The sequence below is a fragment of the Histoplasma capsulatum genome, genomic scaffold (assembly GCF_000149585.1).
Source record: "Histoplasma capsulatum NAm1 scaffold_6 genomic scaffold, whole genome shotgun sequence".
NCBI classification, from domain to species: domain Eukaryota; kingdom Fungi; phylum Ascomycota; class Eurotiomycetes; order Onygenales; family Ajellomycetaceae; genus Histoplasma; species Histoplasma mississippiense.
In genome coordinates this window covers 1,935,926-1,958,469 of record NW_001813977.1, presented here as the reverse complement: position 1 = coordinate 1,958,469, position 22,544 = coordinate 1,935,926, and the positions used below count along the sequence as shown (strand labels likewise).

Genomic DNA, 22,544 nt, shown 5'->3' with positions numbered 1-22,544 from the left:
GAAAGCTTTGAAGATCTCTTTTCTCTGAGCATTTTCTAGAAAGTTATTCCAACAATCAGTCTTTGCTTTTTTAATTATCAAGAAATAATCATTTCTAATATTCTTTAAATACTCAAATAAGGCAAGATCTTCTTTTCAATTTCTTTTAACTCTAGCTAAATGTCTTCTTTTATTTGAAATCTCATCATTCCACCAAGGCTTAGAGAATTCAAAGACTCTTTTCAATGGAATATAATTTATTTTTTACACTTGAAAAAATAATCTTAGTGATTAAATTTGCTCTTCTTCAAGTATTTTGTCTGTAAGATTTGTATCTGGTTTTCAATAAAGAGTTTCTCTATTCTCTAATTTCAACTTTTTAATCATTCTTTTCACTTCTGTCCACTGAGCTTTTTCAAAATTGTATTGCTTTGAATATAATGGGTTTTGAACTGTTTGATTACTATTCAATTCCATATAAACTTGAATTATCTCATGTTCAGTGGCAGCACCATTTGTTTCATTTGAGTCAATATATCAATTAAAATGTTTATTCTTATATAGATTCTTAGAGAAAAAACATGAATCTATAATTGATTTCTGTCTCAAATCTGGCTTGTGAAAGGTGGGAATATCTTGCTCATTTATCAACTCTAGTTTGTTTAAAAGTGCTCATTTAACTATTTTTTCAGATCTAATTGATTAAGTTCTTTCTGAATTCCACTAAGAGTGATGAGCATTGAAATCCCCCATGATTATTGAGTTCTTTTCTGGTTTCAACTGCATTAAACATCTAGTTTGCAGCTTGAAAACATCAATCAGTCAAGAGACTTCACAGAGGTCATAAAGCAGCAGAAGAACTCATGAATTCTGATCATTTTTCAGTTAAAGAAACAAATTGCTCAACTACAATCATACACTGTGCAACAGACAATTGTCATGAACATTCAGAGAATGGAGAATGTGGCTAATATGTTGAAAATGAAGCTCATCAGAACAGATTGAGCAATCACATCAAATAATAAAAGTATATATAATATTCTAATCATTGAAAAAACAGTGACTACTCTCTGTGAAGTTCTGAGCATCACAGAAATTCAGTTATTGAAATGATGGTACAATTATGCGTTTCAGAGATCTCAGAATTTGATCAGAATTGAGAAGATGTAAAAATCCTCCCAGACAAAATGATTGAAAAAGAGGTTTTGATTTAGACAATGATAAAATCAGTGAGCTGTCACTTCTCATAACATGAGATGAAGACAGAGAAGATAATATGAATTGTCTCTTTTCTCACCACAATGAAAGACTTCTCACTTTTCAATATCAGTGAAAGCGTCAGACTGATTGAGAAAAGGCTCTCAGCAGTGAGACATAACTCAGAATGTCAGAGATACTGTCATTTATCAAAATGTATGTGATTGGCGAGATGCTTCAACTGCAGTGAGTTTACAAGTCAGCATGAGAGATCAACAGATGCAAAGTGCAAGAAGGTGTTATGATGTATCAATTGCTGTCAACTCTATTCAGCTGAACATCAGCATTGCTCTGCTGCATTCAGATGAGTGAATGACATTCTCAAACATCTAATATAAAAAAAAATTAACAGCTGTTTAACAGTTTGATAATAGATGTCACAGAGATGCTCAGAAGCATCAACAAATATTAATATAATCAGCATCAATGATTGCAGTAATGATGTCTATACTGCTCACACAGTCAATTCAATCAACACAATTCACGGAGTTTAACACTTTACAAGCAGATGATTATTCAGAGCTCTATTAATGAGAATGATATCATTTGACAGACAATCTGCATCAGATGACACTCAGCTCACAACAATCTGCGTCAGATGACACTCAGCTAACACAGCAGTGCGATAGAGCAATCAAGCAATTAAAAAATAATTCAATCTCAGCATGCAGATAGCAGATTTGAAACCTTTCAACCTCATTTCACAGATGAATTTGATAGCAGCTTATTAAATGACTTTTCATATTAAAACATCAACATCAGCAATGTGACTGGCATTGCAGAAACAATCAGTAAAAAAATCATTTTCCGCAGATCTTTTAAGCAAATACTGTCAGAGGAGTTTTTTATCACACAGCAGCTTTATAGCTTGCTTTTAAATAGAGCTGTGAAGTGATTTGCATACAGAAATCATACACACACTCTGATATTAAAACATCTAATCATTTCATGTATGAGTGTTTTGCATCTATGAACTGCTGAAATGACATTAATCTGAAGCAGTGAGAGGAGAAAAGGCTCTGAATCATGATTTATATACATAAAAGTTTAAAAATAAAAGTACAGTAACATTGATTTATGCAGAGCAGAAATCTTCTATGAGTCACTACTGGTCAATGACTGCCACAGTTTCAATGTGTACAGACAATCTAAGACAGGTTCAGTTATAGATTATCTGATCAGTCTGAGCTCATCAACCCACTGTTTGATTGATGAGGACATCAATGTGTGATATGATGCCTTCGAACTGAGGGCAACAAATCTGCACTGAAAAGGGGAGCTTATTCAATGAGTCAGTGAATATAAGATGAACTTTGTGGAAGAGGTAAGTGTTTCAACTCATGCAGTGAGTTATATGATTGATCTCATTTTTTTCAATGTGATCTTTACTTCCACTACAGTGTGTCAAAATTTACACTGCGGCTCAGATTATCAATTTATAATCATTATACTGTCAACTACATCTCAAGCATAGTACAGACAGTCAGCAAATCAATTCAATAAAAATAAATTACAGCTCTTTAATGAACAGCAGACTGCTGAAAAATGCACTGAGAGCTCATCACCCATTAGACAGAGGTCGCGAAACACTGATTCAAAGACACAATGTGCAAGGCCAAACATGCATATTGAAAGCAAATGATCAACAAGATCAGAGATGACAGAGATTTATACTGAATTGTAATATAACATAAGCTGAAACTCAATCTCAGAGCACTCTCTCTGATGATTGAGAATCAGATCATAGAAGAAACTGCTGTCAAAGCTGAGACATTTCAATAAACAATTCTGAAATGACATAATTCAGCTGATGATTTGAAGTACAATTTATTAAATGATGAGTACTGAAGTGACATGGAGAACCTGCTTTGAAATCTCTGAATTGAGATGAAGAAGGTGAAGTACAATATTATTAAGATACAAAACATCTTCTCAGACACAAATGAAATCATAATACAGCTGCTCAAAACATGCTGACAGTATGTGTTTCTTTTTATACAGCAGTTATATAACTGCTGACTCTGACTTCACCACTTTTCACAAATCTGAAAATTGACAGAGGTGGCAATGATACTCAAGATAGATAAAAAAAACAGAAGCTCAGTCTGTTTTTGAAGACTCATCATCTTTTTTTCAATAATCTTCAAAAGGCTGAAATGCATCATTGCAAGATGACTGATGTACACAGTATTCATTTATAACATAATCAGTGCGCAGTGTTAAAGAATGCTATTCAGACATTCTGTAATGAATCCGATAGCTGCCTTCATTCATGAAATGGAGGCAGCTTTATATAAAATAAGAAAGTGTTTATGATTATGATGAATGTGTAAAATGCTTTCAATACTGTGTTGTATAGACAGTTGTTTTAGTGAATGACACAGCAAGAATGATTATATGAGCTGCTACAGCTCATTGACAATTTTCTCACTGAATGCAGAGTTTAGATTCAGTTGAAGAGAATTATCACAGCAACACATCAGATGCAATGTATCATATCACAGAGGTTTTTTTTATCATCAATATTATTTTTTTTTATATTTAACAGAGCTGCTGTGGCAGAATCTGAAACTGCATTTTAATTACATAAATGATCTGAACATCTGATGAGTGTCTCACTCACTGAACAATAATATCACTTTTCTGAATCAGAATATACAGAGTATTTTGAGATGAGAGGAGATAAACAAAATGATTTTTACATCAGAAAAATTTGAAATGATTTATTATAAAAAAGCAGTACAAAAAGCAGTACAATGAAGTATCAGTGATAATTGTGTCTGAGAATTTCATCATTCACTTTATCACTGCCTCAGCTGAATAGAAGTCAGTATTTTATTGATTGAATGTACATTTTGATAGAAGGTTTATTTGAAGATTGCATGTCTTTATTCAGATAAAGAAGATGAGAGCAGTGACTCAGTGCATTTAAAATTTAGAGAAGATCAGAAACAGTTTTTCAGTAAATGTTTTATAAAAGACAATCATTATCTGTGTGATTCTTTCTCTACTCTACAGCACAGAGGTCTGATACAGTGACTGCACACAATCATCAGTAAAACACACAGACAGAAGTGAAAAGATCAGTTTTTGTTTGAAATGATATGTGAGAATGATTGAAAAGATACTCATTATAATAGTTAGAGAAATTCTCTCAGTTTTTCATATAACATTTATTGCAACCCGCTATTAGAATGCTAGATTTTCATTAGCAATGATGACTCTGAAGAAAGCTAAGATGTGCTTTGTAATGAAGCTTCAGATGATGAATGAGAGACATTCACTGATTTTATAAATAACATCATTAATGATCATATAAAGAAGAGCTAGCTCTCAGCAGCTTCTGAAAATCAAGATTTAATGATTGAAAAAGCTGCTATCTGCAATTAATAAACTCATACTAACCGGTTTACACTACTCAGAGAAATGTGGGACAGATCTCATAGAAAATGTTAACAAACAAAATACTGTTCAGACATTTAAGAAATGATGAAGTCAGCTTTCAATGAATTTATATATTTTTTCAAATGAATTAAAGCAGAGCTCTAACAATATCAGATAAATGAGTTATGATTTTGTGATCTATCAGAGAGATAAGTAGCTGATTAGTTTCTCAGCAGCATTGAGCTTTATATCATATATTTTTAATATTGAAACAGTCAATGTCTACTAAGCATTGAAGTATACAGTGAAGCTTTTATTTCAAATTATAAATAACAGCATCAACTCTTAAATCTGACTTTGTCTTGATAATATCTCAGTCATCTGAGATATACAGAGCAATACAGCAACTTTCTCATGCTGAGTCTTCAACTGCTGTTATGAGCTTCTCAGACAGCACAATGTAGATTTGAAATGATTCTTAAAGTATATAAAAATAGAGAACAATGAGAAAGCAGACTGTCTGATTAAATATGCAGTTTTATCAACAACGATTAATCTCAGTCTACAAATCTAAGGCTACACTCATAGTCAGCAGACAAAATCTGGAACAGAGTAAAACCCTGAACGAGCTCAATTCTTCGAATTAGACAACGCGAGTACCCTCAATCGATTCTTGCTGCCTTCATCAGTAATTGCTGCAAATTTGAAAAGATTTGATGAAGTTTTGATGGAGATATTGGATGAATAGTGTTTTGGCATCTGCTTGGGCGGATTTTTAACATTTCATCAAATTACTCCATCAATACTGGGTCAAATCAACTCAGATTTTGACCAGAGATAGATCTATCTTATATTGATAATCTATTAAAATCTTGTTCAATTTGATTTGCAGTTGCTTGAGTTATTCTTGTTTCTCTGTTTGAGAAAACTCTGATCGATTTTCGTGTTCCAACGTATTGTGAGGGGGTAGGTGGTAGGTGGTCATGTTGGTCACGTGAGATCACATGGTAGGCGACCACGTGGTCGGCGACCATGGAGGTCTCCGACCTCCAGACCTCCACAGTTAAAAGGGTAGTAACCCCCCTCAATTCTTATGTATTTTTAGAAATTAGAAAATATAAAAGATTCTACAACCCTCTCTAGATGCTCTTGTATGTTCTTTTAAGAAGTAGCTGATATATGATTTATTCATTCACTGCAATTGTTGAGAAAATTCTGAGCTGTCAAGTGGCGTCCCTAAAAAGGCCTGCCTTGTGCCATCAAGATGAGTAGTAGAGAGAGACAAGGTAGAAGAGCAAGGAATGAGTTATAAAGGCACACCCCATTCTACTGCTCAGAGTCTGAGAGCATCATATTATTGAAGGGGGAGTCTTTTACAAAGACAAGTGATTGCTGATAACACAACTAAAAGAGATGAAAAATCATCATTGTCTCCACATACTCCACTGAATAGTTTTAAAGAAGAGGAACTAAATTGAGAGGCTGACATCTCTAAAAGTTCAGCTGAGAGTGTCTTCTCAATGCAAGTTCTAACACCAAATTCTGCAGCAGCGAACACCACTAACAGTTTATTGAAAAGCTTAGTAGAGCAGAAGAAGAATGAAGAGATTGAAGATTACATCATCTGAGCTGAAGAGGTCATCAGTTTGATGAATGTGAAGACTGTGAACTTGAAATATGTGCTGATTCAAGATTTATGAAATGAGAATAGACGGGATCTGGTGAGGACTGAGTGCTGTTGAAACTATTTTTTTCACAATGTGAAGAAAATAGATAGTGTGGCAGATTTATACGGAAAATAGTCAACTGATCAGCACAGTTAAAATGACCTCTATCAATTTAATTACTCTCAGATCAGTTTTGAATGAGAACTTAATAAAAAGAATCTTGAAAATCTTTTCAGAGCTGATGAGGCAAATGATGGCCATTAACAAACAACTGATGAACCGGGGCAATTGCACAGAAGGGTAAATGGAAGGTCAGATTGTGAAGAGTCAATCAATTTCAGATTTAAATGTTTCATTAGCATTTAATCCACTCTGAAGAAAAGTATGAAGAATGACCTCTGCCCCACAGATGGTGATCTGCTTCACTTGTCAGCAGTTGAGCCACTACACATTTAATTGCTTGAATAAATCAAATCAACTGCTTCAGATTCTGTAACAAGCTTCAGCAGTACCCACTCATACCATGTTGAAAAAGTGTGACCCACAAGACGAAGTCTCCCATGCAGTATATGTGTTATCAGTGAACCTAACCAGCGCCGCATCACAGCCGCGGAAAGCAGCAGTAAAGGGGCCACAATTGCAGGAGACTATTAGCAGGTGAGTGGTGAAAAGAGCAGTGAACAAAGGAAAAGCTAAGATAAGAGAGGTCCACTGAGTCGATAAGATCATCAAAGTGAGTGGAAAATGAGAGGCAAAATGAATGAGTGAAGAGCTCTTGTCAATGAAGGCAGAGGAAATCTCATCAATGGCTTCAGAGTCAGCAAATCAATCAATGCAGTGAAATGATAAGAGTGAAGATCAGGTGGAAATGAATTAGAGACTGCTTCACATCCCCCCATCAATCCGAGCTATCACTGAAGGAGGAAATATGAGGTTCAATATACAGAAACTTATAAAGCTGAAGATGACAGTACTGTTAACTCAACTGCTGAATAAATCAAAGATTGTCTGTTGAGAATTTGCATGGCATCTGCAAAGTGCTGCTCTGTGTTATTGATGAGTGGTTGAGGGAGTAAATGCAAGAACAGCAGTAGCAAGTGCTGTGATTCTTAAAAATCAGACACTCTCTTTTGTCATAGTCACTGATACCTTTTCAGATGATGGAAATAGTGAGGCCCTCTTCATTACAACATGGATTGATAAGGTTAAGGTGCCTCAGACACTGGTCAATGGTGGCTCATTGATTGAAATAATAGTGGAGCAAGTAATCCGGCAGTTCCCAATCTGATCAATTCACTCTGTGAAACCATGTCTGATTAGTTTAATCAACAGTAATATTGCTATATTAGATCGTGCTGTCCTGATCCCAGTTAATTTCTTGGGCATTTGGGCAATGATCAAGGTCTATATATTAAAGAGTGCAGTTGATCACTGATTATGAGACTGAGAAGATTCAGATAAAAAATCACAATGAATTTATCAAGTAGATGAAAAGTCTTGTGGTACTAATACAGATCATCAAGAATGTGCTGATAAATCAGCCATTCATAAAAAGTGATGAAGTGAAAGACAGTGAGTGGGAGGATGTGGATGAGACTTTGCAGTACATTATGAATGGAGAGAAATCTGATGAGGAGTCAGAAAATAACTACCTCTGAATTATCTTGCTCTGACAGCTCAGAGGAGATCTGAAGAGCAGCAATTTAATCTGATTAAATGAGTTGACATCCAATGACTGTACCCCTTTTGTCTTGAACTAATCGAAGATTCATTATATATCCCATGAATGAAAGAGACAGCAGTTTGAAAGAGCAAACATCAAAACTCAGAAGATCATGAATCACAAGTGACACACATTATGATAAGTCAAGTAAATGAAGAGGCTGCAAAAAGGGGGAAATTGATGTATATGAGAGAGATAATGTCAGAATAAAGTGCAGGTTGATGGGAGGGGGTGACTCATTTATCATTCAATTTGAGAGTTGAGAGGAGATTCATGACAAAGAGGCGACTTCAAAGAAGGGCATTAATGATGAAGAATGAAATAGTGATAGAGGCATGATTTAAGAATTCTGATATTACAGTAGAGGACATGACTGATACAAAGGAGTGACAATTGAAGATGAGGAGAATGTTATTCACATGGAAGAATTGTTTTGTCACAGAACTCTCTCAGATCAAGGTTATTAATTTGATCAAGCACTCAATTAATCTTACTCATAGTGCTAAACTGATTAAGCACGCTATGTCACAATATACAGTCAAAGAAAGGGAATTCACTGTGAAAGTTTTTCCATAACTGAAGGAAGCGGGCATTTTAATTTATATGGCTAGTGATTGAAAAGCAGCAACCAGGTTCTCTCTGAAGAAAAAAGAGTCCACAGAATTAAGAATAGTTAACAATTTTTAATCATTAAATATGAGTACATGGAAATCGGTCTACTCTATGTATAAAATTGATGTTATCATGGATATTTTGTTTAAACTGAAGTTTACAGTCTTCTCAGTGATGAATATGTCTAACAGCTATTGAGCAATCCCAATCTGTGCAGAGGATGAATATAAAGCAGAAATAGTGTCACTGATCAGTCAGTATATTTACATGTGAATGAGATAAGAATTGACAAGCATGCCTTATATCTACTCACAGTTCACAGACATGGTATTCAGACTGATATTTAGAGATAAAAATGCAATCACTTTTCCCTCTGCAATAGAGGACCATGGCAAGGCGGTGTTTGCATCATTTATGGATGACCACAGCATGGCAGCAACTGGGTTCGACAGCATGCTTCAATTTATGCATGATATATATTTTCCACAAGTGGCTTTTGGCCTCATCTGTCTCAACCTGAGAAAGACTCTAATCATTATATTGTCAATTGATATTCTGGGGTTTTCAGAGAGAGCAGATGGTATCTGATTGATGCTGAAGTATAAAAGAATAGTGAAGAAGTGATTCATCTCAACATATTGAAAGAAGTTGAATGAGTTCTTGTGGTTGACATCTTTCTTATGAAATTTTATATCAGAATGAGCTGACTGTGTTTTGATTCTTAAGTCTGCATATTTGAAAAAGGTAAAGGCATCGCTGTTGAAGCCAAAGAAGCAGTCAGATATTGAAGAGTGTGATGAGAATTTAATGAAAAGCCTCAGTGACTGCAAGTGAAGAGTCTGTTTATTTGTAATGTATGAGTGGATAAGGATTGGAAATGAACTAACAATCATCAACAGGAATTCAACTACATCAAGAATGTCATAATCAATAATGTATGCAGCTCCACGGACCTCAGTTTGGCCTATCATTTGACCACAGATGCATTGAAAATAAAGTTGAAAGAAGTTTTGTTTTAAATAAAAGAAAGCCAGCTGAGTGATGAGCTGGTGTTAAAGAACTATGACAAGCTGCAGATAGTTCAATGAATTTTATTTAAATTGATGAATGTGGAGATCAGATATCATAGCAATGAATTAGAGGTTCTGATCATGATCAGAACTTTAACAGAGATCCGCTGGCTAGTGGTTGAATCTTCACATAAACTTCATTTGTACACAGACAACAACACCTTATGAGCAGCTTTGACAAAAAATACGGAGAATATTAAACTCATTAATTGAACAGCTAGACTAGATGAATATGACTATCTCATACACCATCAACTCAATACAGATTGAATGATGGGCATTGTCAATGAATTTAGCAGAATAACCAACTGCATGATAATGTATGTTGTAGAGGATTGAATTAACATGGTATGTATGTATGTATGTATAGGTTTAACGTCCCGGAGAAAACACGGGCAGCGCCCGTGTTTCAGAAGCCTCCTGAAGGGCATGGAGACGTGCTACGCTGGAGAGATTTCTATGTACATAGAGAGAGAAAACAGAATCCAGGTGGCAACTCTTGAGAAGACTCAGCTCATTTCAAAGGATTTTTCTGAGCTGCGCATCCACTTCTGGCCCGACGTATGGCCATTCATGGTGGGGCTATAGTGTGGTTCCCTGATGGGACCGCCGCTGCCGTGCCTGGAAGGCTTTATAGTGAGCAGAGAGGGATACCTCTCTCAGTTGATCAGAAAGCTGTCTGTGCTTCTAACATCAGAAGAAAGACAGACAAGATAAATAATGAAGGAGAGAGCACTGAAGAAGGTTGTGAAAGGAAACGAGCAGAGAATGACAGAGAGAGCAAAGAAAAGAAGGAAGAAGAAGCATTTGAGCCGATAGAGACAAGGGCAAACGAGAGGAAAACAAAGCAGAGCACGCGTAGATACAATGCCGGCAGTCAAAACCATATCAGCTGAGTCAGACACGTAGACTGTACTGATTACACCACAGCTAATTGAGACAGATGAGCCTAGTTGTGCTATCTGTACTATCTGCATAGACTGTGATGTCCCTGGCAGTTGCACTAGCTACCTTGGGTGTACTCAGCAGGCCGGCCTCGTGGAACTGCTGCGGGGGTTGTCAAATGGTTTGCAGCCAGCCGGCTATATAAAAAAATGCTGAGCAGTATTAAAGCATATTTTATATTACATTAAAAAAAAATAAAAAATCACAGTATTCTATATAAAAAGAAGATGATTGAGAAACTCAATTTTATCACATACAGTAATTCAGATTGAGCAAAGGTGGATTTTCAATATAAATCAATTATAAATTATATTATTCTGTTAAATGAGGCATGAGTATCAAATCCTGACTTTCATTAATTTTCCTATGTGCCTGTTATATTCTTGGCGTCATTCAACACTAAGCATTTCTCCTGTATAACCAACTCTTGCCTGTATTTAACATTACACAAGGACTCGTCATAAGCACTGCTTGCATACGAGTATAATGGAAGAATAATAATAATAATAATAATAATAATCATAATGATTGTAATAGCAGATCTCAGTTGCAAAATCAATTATTGAAACAGAGTATATCACAGTAAATAAACCAGTATATGAAGTAATTTGATTAAATAATATATTATATGATGCTGAATTAGTAAAAGAGAAAGTGAAGATATACTCACATTTGTAAATTGATAATAAAAGTGCAATAAATTTAACAAAAAAAAAGTTTATGATAAAAAAATCACATTATATTAAAATCAAATATCATATTTTCTGTGATTTAATTGAGAAAAGTGAAATTATAATGAAACATGTTGATTCTACAGTCAATATAGCTGACAGCCTTATCAAGCCACTGACAAGACTTGCTTTTGAAGAATTTGTTAGAAGAATTGAGTTATAAAGATTGGCAAAAAAGATTGAAAATAATGATGATACAGCAGATTATAAAATTTTGCTTGTGTTATTCTGTTTTTTACAATTATTGCTGTACAGACATCTATTTTCAAAGAGGAAATCAGGGTCCAAATCTTGTAATTAATTGTTATTGTGTTTTTAGAAGAATTGAGCAAAGGAGGGCCCCGGCGGCAGAGCATTGGCGGCGCCGTAGCACGGGGGGGTGTTAGGGGGTACTACGGCTACCCTATCACATGCCCCCCAACATATTGTGTTGCTTCCTTCTACAATAGATCATAACACCCAACCAAGGTTAAACCCTCTCATATAAGCAAGTGCATTACATTATGATGTTCATTCATTGAAAAAGAGACTTATTCAGTGCTGATAAAATAGATATTTGCAGAAAGGAATTTTTAATGAAAATTTTACCTGCATCAAATCCTTCATTACAATAGCATGATCTTTAATTTTTTTTCATTTCAATTTTTTTTTTATAAAAACTTTTTTTATATGATTTTTCTTTCTGATCTTCTTTCCCTTTCTTTCATTTTTTAATCAATTCATAAACTGTATATAGAATAGTGCTTAATTGTTAATCGAAAATATGCCTGTTACATTTTTGTTGAGAGGGTTTTTATATAATTGATAAAAGTGAGAAGATGCTTATATTTCCCTTGATTTTTTTTTAATTTCAAACAATTTAAAATTCCAATCAAATTCACTTTTAAATATACACTTCCGTCAAGTGATTTTATCAAATAGAAAAAGAACCCCCTTTAAGACGACTCCTCCGCAGCCTTCCGAGCTTTGACACCTCTGGGCTTCTTCGCAGGAGCCTCTTTCTTGGTTTTTTGAGAGGCTCTGAGGGCGCTGGCACGGCTGACGGCGACTGCACGGAGATCAGGGCGGTATCCGCTCTTGGCGGTGGTGTTGGCAACTCCCTTGTAGATCCTGTTTGTATTTTATTTTAAACAAAAAAGCGTATCAGCCAATTCATCCTCAGAAGCGAAAAACAAAATCGTGTGCGCTTCCCCATCTCAATTCTTCTCCCTTATCTCCCATGGCCGAAACCAGACGCGTGAAAGGATCAAGCTTACTTTCGGCTGGCAGCAGTGGAACTGTAGGTGTTGGTGATAGCGTTGGAGGCAGGTTTGTTGCTCATGCCTGGCTTCTTGGTGGTAACGGCAACGTTTCCATTCTCAGTGAGATGGATTCCAATGGCCTATATTTCCATCACCAAAAAATGATCAGTCTCATATTATTCACTTCCTCTATAGTAACGCCAATTGTCTGCTGTCTCGTTTTCCTCAGTGGGAAAATTGATGCCCTTACCTTAGAGTTTGCGAAGCCGGCATACTATATATCAGGGAAAGCCGCCACTCGTCAGTTTTGCTCAGGTTACAATACGTAGATACGCATATATAAAGGAGTGCGAACCTTTCGCGAGTGCTTGTTGGCCAGGTTAAGAGGGTCACGGGAGAATTGGCAGCCGGGACGCTTCACCAGGAACGAGTTCTGGGCACCTTTTAACTCAAATCTCACAATCAGTCCACGGCTGCTTCCGGATAGTTCAAAAATCAAGGTAGCAACGTACGGACAATCTCCCAGACGAGGTCGTCCGAAACATTAGATCTGCCTGCGTACGACATGATGCGAGTTGGAGGAGTCGAACCGGGTCGAGCAGGTGGGGTGGTGTGATAGTAGGCTACTTTTTCGTCCTTTTGATCACGATCAAGTTGTGTGTGTTCGCAGGTCTTGGCAGTCGGGAACAAAGTATTCAACATCGGAATTACTATAATCCGCAACGGCAGATTCTGTTAGGCCGCTGGAGCGCCCTGGTACCCAATCCAATCCCTCCAACAGATGCAGCCTGCTGAGTCAGCGTTTGAGCCGCAGCATGATCAACCGTTGAAGCAGCAGAGCCAAAGGCAAAAAAACGACATGATGCTATATGATATACAACTGGATTAACGGGTCTAGCAGAGCAGATATACTGTCCATGTCGACTTCCAGAATCTCATCCCAGTCAGACTTAGTTCGTCTCTACTGAACATGCAATAGCTGTGCTCCATCGGGCTTTCTCAAGACACCATTCATTCCCTGATCTGCAAATGATCTCACAGTTTTTAACCGCCTAAACGTCATACTCCTTCATACTCTCTAATCTTTCCTTTATTTTATCCTCTTCTTCAATAGGCTCAATTTTTGTGCTCGTTATTATTATTATTGAACATTCCAACGCTCGTTTTCAACCACAACTAGGCGCATTGAGGCGAAAACAACTCATTCCACCTATTCTATCTTCCATAACCGCTACCCCTCTATAAATATTCGGCAGTAATACAGAAACAATGTCTTACGTCCTCTATTATCTCACATTCCTAATACTCATTACGTGCACGGGTATGTCTATTCACTCGCCCTAATCTTTCCAACCCCTGATACTCCTCTTCCTCCTGCTCTAGCTAACATCATGACAGCCCTCTACCTAACCCGCACCTTCTGGCTCCCCCTCCTCCCCTTGCCTGACTATCTCTATTCCCCCCTCCCCGAATCTTTCACCGGTGACATGGAAGCTGGCCTCTCCTCCGCCGACTTCGATCTCTCCAACAACATAGAAACAGGTGATGAGCGCGGGGGACTCGACCACATCGCCAAGCGTGAAGTTCTGAAGATCATGAAGCGGCAACGTGTGAATTTCAATGAGGCGAGGAGGATTTATACGGAGCGGCGCTTTGCGAAGAATGGTATTGGGCCTGATGGAAGGCCGAGGGACCCGAAGTTTGTTTCGTTTTCGTAGAGTTTTTTGTGTTTGTTTTTACAAAAGCAAAGAGGGATTAAGTATGAGATGTATGCATATGGTAATTGGATACAATGGCATAGCGGGAGGTTAAGCTGGAATTTTTTGTTTCTGTTTCTGTTTCTTTTGTTTTTTCCTTTTCTCGTCTTTCCATATATCATCGATGAACTTTGATTTGATTTTGCAATCTGCGTTCTGACAAATATCACATAATCTCCATTTGCCATTTCCCTATCTACAGCTATCAACACATGCTCCCCTGACCACAGGGATCCCCATCATTTCTTTGAAAAACGTCATTTCCTTCCAAGTTTTTTCGTCTCTTGTCCACTAACTTTTCTTATTTCATTTTGAGTTTTCGGTTGTCGAACCGAGTCCATGGACATAATGTAACGCAGCTTTCATCTAAGTATATACATCCATACTTATTTTCCTGACCTCACTTTCTTAGCCCTCCAGCCCTATCGAACAGCCATATGTATTGTGCATGTGTAAAGGTCGTGTCCTATTGAATGAATCACTGGGGCCCAAGGACATCTAGCGTGTTATTTATGCGTCGACATCGGATCGATAAATTTCTGCATTTCCTTCTCTCCTTGCGTTGCGCGTAGTTTCCATCCGTGTGCTTTCTAATGCGCTGGAGCCATTCGATTTTTCAAGAAGCTCATAAATAACGACGGCGGAATGGCCATTTCTTGGCAAGAGCGATGGACATATCATTTATTCCGGTGATGTGCATTTGTCAAGCCGCATTCCAGAGAACAGCATACTGTCTCCGGAGCCATTTAAATATAATAGCCGCAATTGTGATGTAACAGACGTAACTAAGCCCGGAAATCCATATCGAATCACCGACCCCTTCCATACCCCGGCTGCTGAAACCCAAGAGGAAGCGGGGGAGGTGTAGCACCAGGCGGACCTGCTGCAGTCGGGGTTGGGCCAAAGCTGGCTGGTGGCGGCTGCTGACCGAAGCGGGGAGGGGGAACGAATCCCTGCGGTGGGGGACCGCCATATCCCGCTTGAGATGGAGGAGGCCTGGCAGGCAGCCCTGGAGGGGGAGCGGAAAGGGGTGGAGGTGGATGATGCGCATGTGGCAGTGGTCGGTGGTGTTGGAGTGAATGTTGGGGTGGGTGAGGATGGGGATGGGGATGTTGGTGTTGGTGTTGCGCTGGTGGCATTTGCTGATTGTGATGGTAGCCGCCGCCGTTGCCAATGGGGATTCCCCGCCCACCGCCAAAATCTGGTGGACCACCAGCAGCGGCAACAGGGTTTATTCCTCGAGCAGCGGCGACCGCATTAGTGCCCTCGCCCTCAACCATTGGCGGTTGGGGCATTTGATGCGGATGCACGCCTGGCCCGCCTCCGACAAGTTGCGGAGGCAAGGGCTGCGCTTGGGGCTGCACGTTGTGTTTTCGAGCTTGGGCAGCGAGCATGCGTTCGGCCTGGTCGCCATGTCGTTCACCCTTACCATCCTTTTTGTACGCGTATTGGACGGAGACTTCTTTGTTCATGAGGTATTGGCCATTCATATTTGCGATGGCGTCATCCGAGGCTTCGAAGTTGGAGAAGGAGACGAAACCGTAACCCTTAGAAAGGTTCGCATCATCTCGTGCAATCTAGCACCATGACACTTAGTTTACTTAAATAAATGAGTGGCAGCCGGAATAATGCAGGTAACATACCTTTGGAGCAGATATAAGACTCCCAAAACGACTGAACGTATCATACAACACCTGTTCTGTAACCATTGGGTCAAGATTGCCCACAAACAACTCCGCACCAACCTCGACCGTCTTCTGCTTGTCCGCGGACGCCTTGTTTACGCGGATGGGCTTCCCGTAGAGGCGGACCTGGTTCATAATTCGAGCAGCATATTCGGCGTCCTCCTCGCTGATGAATTCGACGAACCCATAGCCCTGATGGGTCTGGGTGACGCGGTCTTTGGGGAGATGAACGTTGACAATGCGGCCGGCTTGGAGCATCAATTCCCAGACTAGGCTATCCGTGATACGCTCGTCCAGGTTCCCGATGTATACGGTGGCCTCTTTGTCTTGCTCCCTGTGAATATATTGTCAGCGCCTTCCACTGGGGGGGTTGAGTGTTGTTTTTCGCACCAATGTCGGACTCCAGCCATGGTGGAGAGATAGGATCCGTAACACCGGTGATTGCTATCTTAAGAAAAAGTATGCTGCTGTCTATCAACAATCTGTAATTTTGTTGGATGTATTTGGGTGGACGTATCAGTCAGTAAGAAGAAAAGAATTTCGTGGTTGGAAATTGCCCGATTTGGCCTGAGCTCCTTTCTCGGCGAAAACCTGGTCCGATCAATCTTCAACTTCTCAGACAACCTGACCGCAGTTAAAATATCTACAAGAACTCCCCAAAATTACCATTAGTCACAAACGAAAGGCTGAGCTATATTTGTATTATACCATTCTACAACGTGTCACAAAATGGTTCAGTTCTCCGAAGAGACCAAGGTGAGCTACTTACTATGCTTCCGCAAAAGATTATCTTCTACTGACCCGAGGAAAGGAACGTATTTCCAAGGTTATCGGCATATCCAGAGTGGCTATTCATTAGTGAGTTGATTTCCCGGGAAACTGCTTTATTTCATCCTTAATCTAAATTACTGATCATTCCCATTTACCTGTTGCAGTGGATATCTGCCTTTCATCATCTACCTTGGTAGGGATCGCCCTCTGTCTTCAATATATAGACAGTTGTTTGACTAACAAATATTAGGATACACATATAGCGAGCCGCGGCCGCAACTCTTGAAGTACATACTCTCACGCTCCACTCTCACTGTCCGTAAATTCAAAAGGCATAAACTCACTTAGACATCTCGTTCTCAGGCTTTTCTCGCCCTTCGCATGAACTCAACCAATTTTTATGAGATGACCTGGATGCTGGCTGGTTTTCGAGAGAGAATGCTGTAGTTGAGCGTAAAAACCATAACGGAAAGTCTTTTGCCTATGGGATGGGCAAGGAGCATTTGCGTCTGAAATGGCCTTAGCACGCAGAATTCTGGTGCAACGCTTGCGCAGGTGGAGGGGTGCTGGGCACTAGATGTTTCCTCTACTATTTCTCTAACTAGAATCTGGAGTTGGAAGCATTTGTATATTAGTCGTCTTCTTTTCGCTTTGTTGTTCTTACTTTTTATGGCAATATCAAAGGTTATCGAAGGCTCCAAAGTCTGCTAGGCTGGATTGCCATCAACTAGATCTATTTTCCCCTATATTGTGAAAGATAATTAAGGCTGGTTTCCCGAGAAGCTTCTAAAGTGTGTCTCGATCTTATTACCTTGTGTAAAGTGTCCGTCCTTTCGTTTCAGATAGTTGATTCTAGAGCAAATTTATTGTATTTAAAAAAACGGGCGAACTTCATCCTTGACCTCACCGAGATCCAAACAACCAACACCAACAACACCACTGCCACCTCAGTCTTCGAGAAAAATAGAAAGACCGTTTCGTGGCTCTGGGGAGAGCCGAAGGGTCCTCTACGGACTTCTCAAAAGGAGTCCATGAATGGTAACCATGGCCTGTCGCCATCAGTTGTCGAGACAATAGCTGGCTTCGCCGCTGGCATTTCGTCAACCCTCGTGGTTCACCCCCTCGATGTGATCAAGACGAGACTCCAAGGTACAGCATATGAAGTGTCTCTATTAACCTACAATTCCGCTATCCTGGTAGAAGATAGCACTCAATAACTTTTTTTTTGGTTTTTGCAGTGGACCGTTTCTCCACCTCGCGAATTGGCAGCTCGCTCCGCATCGCTCGCAGCATCGTGCAAAATGAGGGTGGCATCGTAACTGGCTTCTATCGGGGCCTCACACCAAATATCGTGGGGAATTCAGTGAGCTGGGGTTTGTATTTCCTCTGGTATAGCAATATTAAGGACACCCTACATGTCTTGCACGGGTCAAGGAAGGAAGAAGGGTTGGGATCGTTGGATTACTTCGCCGCATCTGGGGCTGCAGGTATTATACAATCCAATTTCCATAGACTCGGTCCTTGGTATAATATGGATAACTAACACTGTTCTTCGCAGGCGTACTAACAGCTTTTCTCACCAATCCGATCTGGGTCATAAAAACCCGCATGCTCTCCACCGGCTCACAAGTCCCTGGCGCCTACCCCTCTCTTGTTGCAGGTGCGCGCTCCATATACCGTTCTGAAGGAGTTATGGGTTTCTACCGCGGCATGATCCCCGCCCTATTCGGCGTGAGCCACGGTGCCCTCCAGTTCATGTCCTACGAAAAACTCAAACAATGCCGTGCAGCGCCGTCATTTGTCGTCGGCATGTCTGGAAACGGAAACGTAAATGGAGGTACGACAACCAAAGACCTCAAACTAGGCAACATGGATTATCTTGTTCTCTCCGGCACGTCCAAGGTATTCGCTGGCTGCGTGACGTATCCGTACCAGGTGCTTAAAGCCCGCCTGCAGACGTACGATGCAGCTGGAACGTATCGCGGAGTGATAGATGCGATCGGCCAGATATGGCGCAGAGAACGTGTGATGGGGTTTTATAAAGGGTTGGGACCAAATTTGCTGCGTGTGTTGCCAAGTACCTGGGTCACTTTTTTGGTTTATGAAAATGTTAGGATTCATTTGTCGATGGGTCCGGTAGTGTGACTTCGGGGAAGAGGGGGTTACCACAGGGATCTGATTTTATTTGCTTGCCTATACATATCCGCAGGTTTGATACTACGCTCTATATATATTGAGGAGAGTTGGTAGCCTTTGTTTTGAGGTGGATTCGCTGGTCTTGTGAGGTGAATGGTGTTCGTCAATGTCAAAAAGGCTTTACCCTCCCTCATTTTAGGACATCAGGTGTGGACAGTCATTCGGCGGTTTTTGTTGTGCAGTTTCAAGTTGCTTTCCTCGCTGATTTACTCGATCGTGAGGCGTAGTGTTGTCCTCGTATCTAAATGCCTTTTCTTTCCTTTCGGCAGACTACTCTTCAGATATCCCGGGAACCAAGAAACCAAGAAATCAAACTGGAGATCACGTACACCAAATTAAATGCAAATATACATAATAATATATGATAAACCCTGGTATAATAAAAAGGAAGGTGAACCCCGAACAAAATATATAGGTAATCCGATCCCCCAACACCTTGCTGTATTAATTTCCCATGTCCATACAACAACACCATGAATACCGGATGAATGTCTTATATTCTCCCATTCCCCCTCATGTTATTTTCACCCTTCCGTTTGTTCAGATATTCGCCCACCGCCCCGCACCCACCCATCCATTTCTAGTGTCTCGAGGCAGAACATGTAGAGCGTGTATGTGGACTAACAACACAGACGTACAACAAAAGGTTCCCGAAAAAGCCACAGTCCAGATGCTATGCACAAAATTCAACATTGCATGGATTTGACGATGATTGTTGGCCATGATGATCAACGCTTTCCTCTCCCTCCCTGCTTACATCCTCATTTTTTCTCCTTTCCACTCCACTGTAGAAAAAGGCAGTTGTCAATGTGCTATCAGACGAAACAACAGGCATACAACAAAACCTAGATGAGAAAAACAATTCATATCCGAATCCAAAGCAGCGTATATGTCAGAGAGATATATAGAGTTGAAGAGGAAAAAGGGGAAACAGAAAATTAAAGATAAACGTGAAAAAAAGGGAAATAAAAAGGTATTTAGATATAAAAAATGGACAAGATTCCAGTCAAATAAGCAAAGAGGTAAACCGCTGAATAATTCCTGCCGGAAGTGGACAGGAAGAGGAAAACGGTCCTAGAAAGGGGTTGCAGGAAACGGAAATACCGGTGTGCAGCGTGCAATAAAATTCGAGTAGCTCATGCATGTCATTCTCACCTCGGGTAATATGTATGACTGGGAATGGGCCGGTAATAATATACTGCGCTGGCAGTCGATGTAGGGCACGTATCTAAAACCGCAACCGAAACGGCTGTACCTTACGAATCACGTCTACTTGAAACGGTCAGGTCTTCCGGTTCATAATTTTTCTGGTATCCATAATGGTTTTCGCACAGGGCGAGAGTGGTATAGTTCTTTCTCAATGATGACCACCGTTCCTATTGTGGTAAAGCTGCTCACGATAATCCGGTTCGTCGTTGTTGGAGGTCATCACTGCTGATGCGCGGTCATAAGTTCGATTGCGGTCCTTGCCATCATCCTCGCTTTCCGAGGGGCTCCCATCATAGGCACTCATTGAGCGCTTGGCAGTTGATACGCGGCGGTCCTTGCCACGGCCTTTGATGCCCTTATTGCTATTCCGGTATAGGTTGGAGAAGTAGCTCCACAACTCCTTGTCCTGTGGAGACATACGCTCGATGTCGGCAATGGATGCAAATCGTAGGGTTAGGTTTCGGAGAGTTTGGGCGTGAAATTTGTTTTGGTGAGACTGTATTGTTATCGGAATTTTTAGCTTTCTGTTTTCAAGAGTGAAATGGATGTGTCCGTGCAGCATTGGGTTAACCAGGTAATACTGACTTTAAGATTTCCTAATTGTGTAAATTGTTTCCCACAGTCGTCTAGCCGACATGTAAAGGGCTTTGCCTGCTCATGCGTGATTTTGTGGGCGCGGACATTGCCTCGCTGGGCAAATTTCTTATGGCAAATCTCGCACGAGTAAGGCTTCTCGCCAGTGTGTCTTCGTTCATGAGTCTGAACAATGCGGTTGTAAGAATCTAACGCGTGGGTTCGAGACGCGGGATATCTATCTATTTTTCCAACTCACCTTAAGATTCCCCAGTTGAGAAAACCGCTGGCCACACGAGGGCTCCTTGCATGTCTACGTACGCAATATCCATAATGAGCCTGCATTTCCTGACATTATCGAAAAAGGTGGCTGCCCAGGCGCTGACTTACAAAAGGCTTGTCACCGGTATGTGCCCGCATATGGATATCAAGATGTGTCTTCTGGAAAAAGCTCTTCCTGCAATGAGGGAGAGTGCAATCGTATTTCCTTTTAGGTTTTTGGTTCGCGGGCGGAATGCGATCTTGAGGGGGGTTAGGGAAAATAGACTGGTTTCCACCCATTTGGTTGGCGTAGGCTGGATGAATCCAATTGGTGACGCCGCTATTGAACTTTTGTTGCAAGGGAGGGAGTTGGTGTTCCGCCTGAGGTGACGGTGGTTGCGGTTTAGCTTGTATGGCCTTCATCAAAGTATCCACTTCTGTCCCAAACACCACCTCGGGCTTGTGCATAGGTTTCGAGTCCTCATGCTGTGTTGTATTTCGCGCTGGTGGGACGCACATGCGTTGCGGAGGTGGAGGGGGGAGAGTGTCTTCCTTTGGAGGAGAAGGCCTGATCAAACGCGGGTTGGCGTTTTTGACATGGCGGACATCTGAAAGTTGTTGCACTGGGTTTGTCTCTGTGGGCAGTCGGGGATGATGGGAATTAACCTGGTGACTCGGATTCGAATTGAAGTAACCCTGATAGGAGGTATGATGCGGATGGTTATTTAAAATGTGGCCGAAGCCACTAAAAGAAGGGGGTTGCAGAGGGGTCGAATATGGAATTGGTGGATTTGAGAAGTATGCGATATTCTGGTCATGGTGGTGGTGATGTTGATGGGGAGCCATCATGCGGCGGTGAGCAACAGCGTTCATGTCATGGTTCGTAACATTGTACGTAACTGGGACCGCCGTCTCCATCTCGGACGGTAAGGTGAGCTCGAGGTCCGACCCTGTCTGTAGGGCACAGTCAACGAAGGAGGGGGAGGGTGGATTTCCAGTTCCTGAGGCCAGCGGAGAATAATGACATTCGACGCACGTCAGTGTAACTTGATTTCTTTTTCTATGATTTTGTTCTTTTTTTCTTTTCTTTTCTTTGCTGGAATAAACTACTTTGCTCTTTGCTTTTTCGTTTTTGCTTTTGATGTTTTTCTTTTGCTGTCACAAGACCCCTTGTTCCTAGCAACTGCCTTTGCCGATGACGATTGGTGTTGGAAGAACAGTTTTTCTGCTAACAAGAGCTGCTTTGTCAGCTAGAGACTGAAGAGAAGTGTGACTTTGGGTATGAAAGCTGTTGATGCAATCGTGGAGATCTCAATTGGTTCCCAGCATTCGCCAAGAATCGTTTCGTAGCTAAGGCAAAGGTAGACGAGGTGTAGAATGGTAACTCTGATGATGTCCTGCGAGGTTCTGTCCTGGCTGTTAAAAACAGAAAGCCCGTATTCGACGGGGTGAACAATCAAACGGGCGCAGGCAAACACTCAGG

The 22,544-nt window shown here is 40.6% G+C and overlaps 7 protein-coding genes across 7 annotated transcripts in view; 4 read left to right on the top strand and 3 right to left on the bottom strand.

The window, feature by feature from the left end:
- Window positions 1-1,280: 1,280 nt before the first annotated feature.
- On the top strand, window positions 1,281-1,548 carry HCAG_06897 (predicted protein; the record flags this gene model as incomplete). Its single annotated transcript, XM_001539242.1, has 2 exons — window positions 1,281-1,392; window positions 1,424-1,548. 2 exons carry the CDS (start codon window positions 1,281-1,283, stop codon window positions 1,546-1,548), a joined length of 237 nt encoding a protein of 78 aa, XP_001539292.1.
- Window positions 1,549-9,036: 7,488 nt separating this feature from the next.
- Window positions 9,037-10,511, top strand: HCAG_06896 (predicted protein; the record flags this gene model as incomplete). The annotated part of the gene is made up of 5 exons (XM_001539241.1): window positions 9,037-9,202; window positions 9,349-9,398; window positions 9,522-9,579; window positions 10,063-10,253; window positions 10,419-10,511. The coding sequence occupies 5 exons, from the start codon at window positions 9,037-9,039 to the stop codon at window positions 10,509-10,511; spliced, it is 558 nt and encodes a 185-aa protein (XP_001539291.1).
- Window positions 10,512-12,303: 1,792 nt separating this feature from the next.
- HCAG_06895 (predicted protein) lies at window positions 12,304-13,176 on the bottom strand (the record flags this gene model as incomplete). Its single annotated transcript, XM_001539240.1, has 5 exons — window positions 12,304-12,478; window positions 12,625-12,749; window positions 12,860-12,883; window positions 12,965-13,050; window positions 13,122-13,176. The coding sequence occupies 5 exons, from the start codon at window positions 13,174-13,176 to the stop codon at window positions 12,304-12,306; spliced, it is 465 nt and encodes a 154-aa protein (XP_001539290.1).
- A 702-nt stretch (window positions 13,177-13,878) lies between these two features.
- HCAG_06894 (conserved hypothetical protein) lies at window positions 13,879-14,327 on the top strand (the record flags this gene model as incomplete). Its single annotated transcript, XM_001539239.1, has 2 exons — window positions 13,879-13,930; window positions 14,008-14,327. The coding sequence occupies 2 exons, from the start codon at window positions 13,879-13,881 to the stop codon at window positions 14,325-14,327; spliced, it is 372 nt and encodes a 123-aa protein (XP_001539289.1).
- An 848-nt stretch (window positions 14,328-15,175) lies between these two features.
- Window positions 15,176-16,461, bottom strand: HCAG_06893 (hypothetical protein; the record flags this gene model as incomplete). The annotated part of the gene is made up of 3 exons (XM_001539238.1): window positions 15,176-15,943; window positions 16,010-16,385; window positions 16,442-16,461. 3 exons carry the CDS (start codon window positions 16,459-16,461, stop codon window positions 15,176-15,178), a joined length of 1,164 nt encoding a protein of 387 aa, XP_001539288.1.
- A 319-nt stretch (window positions 16,462-16,780) lies between these two features.
- On the top strand, window positions 16,781-18,967 carry HCAG_06892 (conserved hypothetical protein; the record flags this gene model as incomplete). The annotated part of the gene is made up of 5 exons (XM_001539237.1): window positions 16,781-16,807; window positions 17,086-17,137; window positions 17,615-17,971; window positions 18,061-18,309; window positions 18,393-18,967. 5 exons carry the CDS (start codon window positions 16,781-16,783, stop codon window positions 18,965-18,967), a joined length of 1,260 nt encoding a protein of 419 aa, XP_001539287.1.
- A 1,408-nt stretch (window positions 18,968-20,375) lies between these two features.
- The window catches only part of HCAG_06891 (predicted protein), a gene marked incomplete at both ends in the record, with an annotated part of 3,044 nt that continues 875 nt past the window's right edge, over window positions 20,376-22,544 (bottom strand). Inside the window, 5 exons of the mRNA XM_001539236.1 lie at window positions 20,376-20,723; window positions 20,813-20,986; window positions 21,060-21,113; window positions 21,191-22,015; window positions 22,336-22,477. Coding sequence (XP_001539286.1) covers window positions 20,376-20,723; window positions 20,813-20,986; window positions 21,060-21,113; window positions 21,191-22,015; window positions 22,336-22,477 — 1,543 coding nt within the window. The remainder of the gene's footprint in view (window positions 20,724-20,812; window positions 20,987-21,059; window positions 21,114-21,190; window positions 22,016-22,335; window positions 22,478-22,544) is intronic.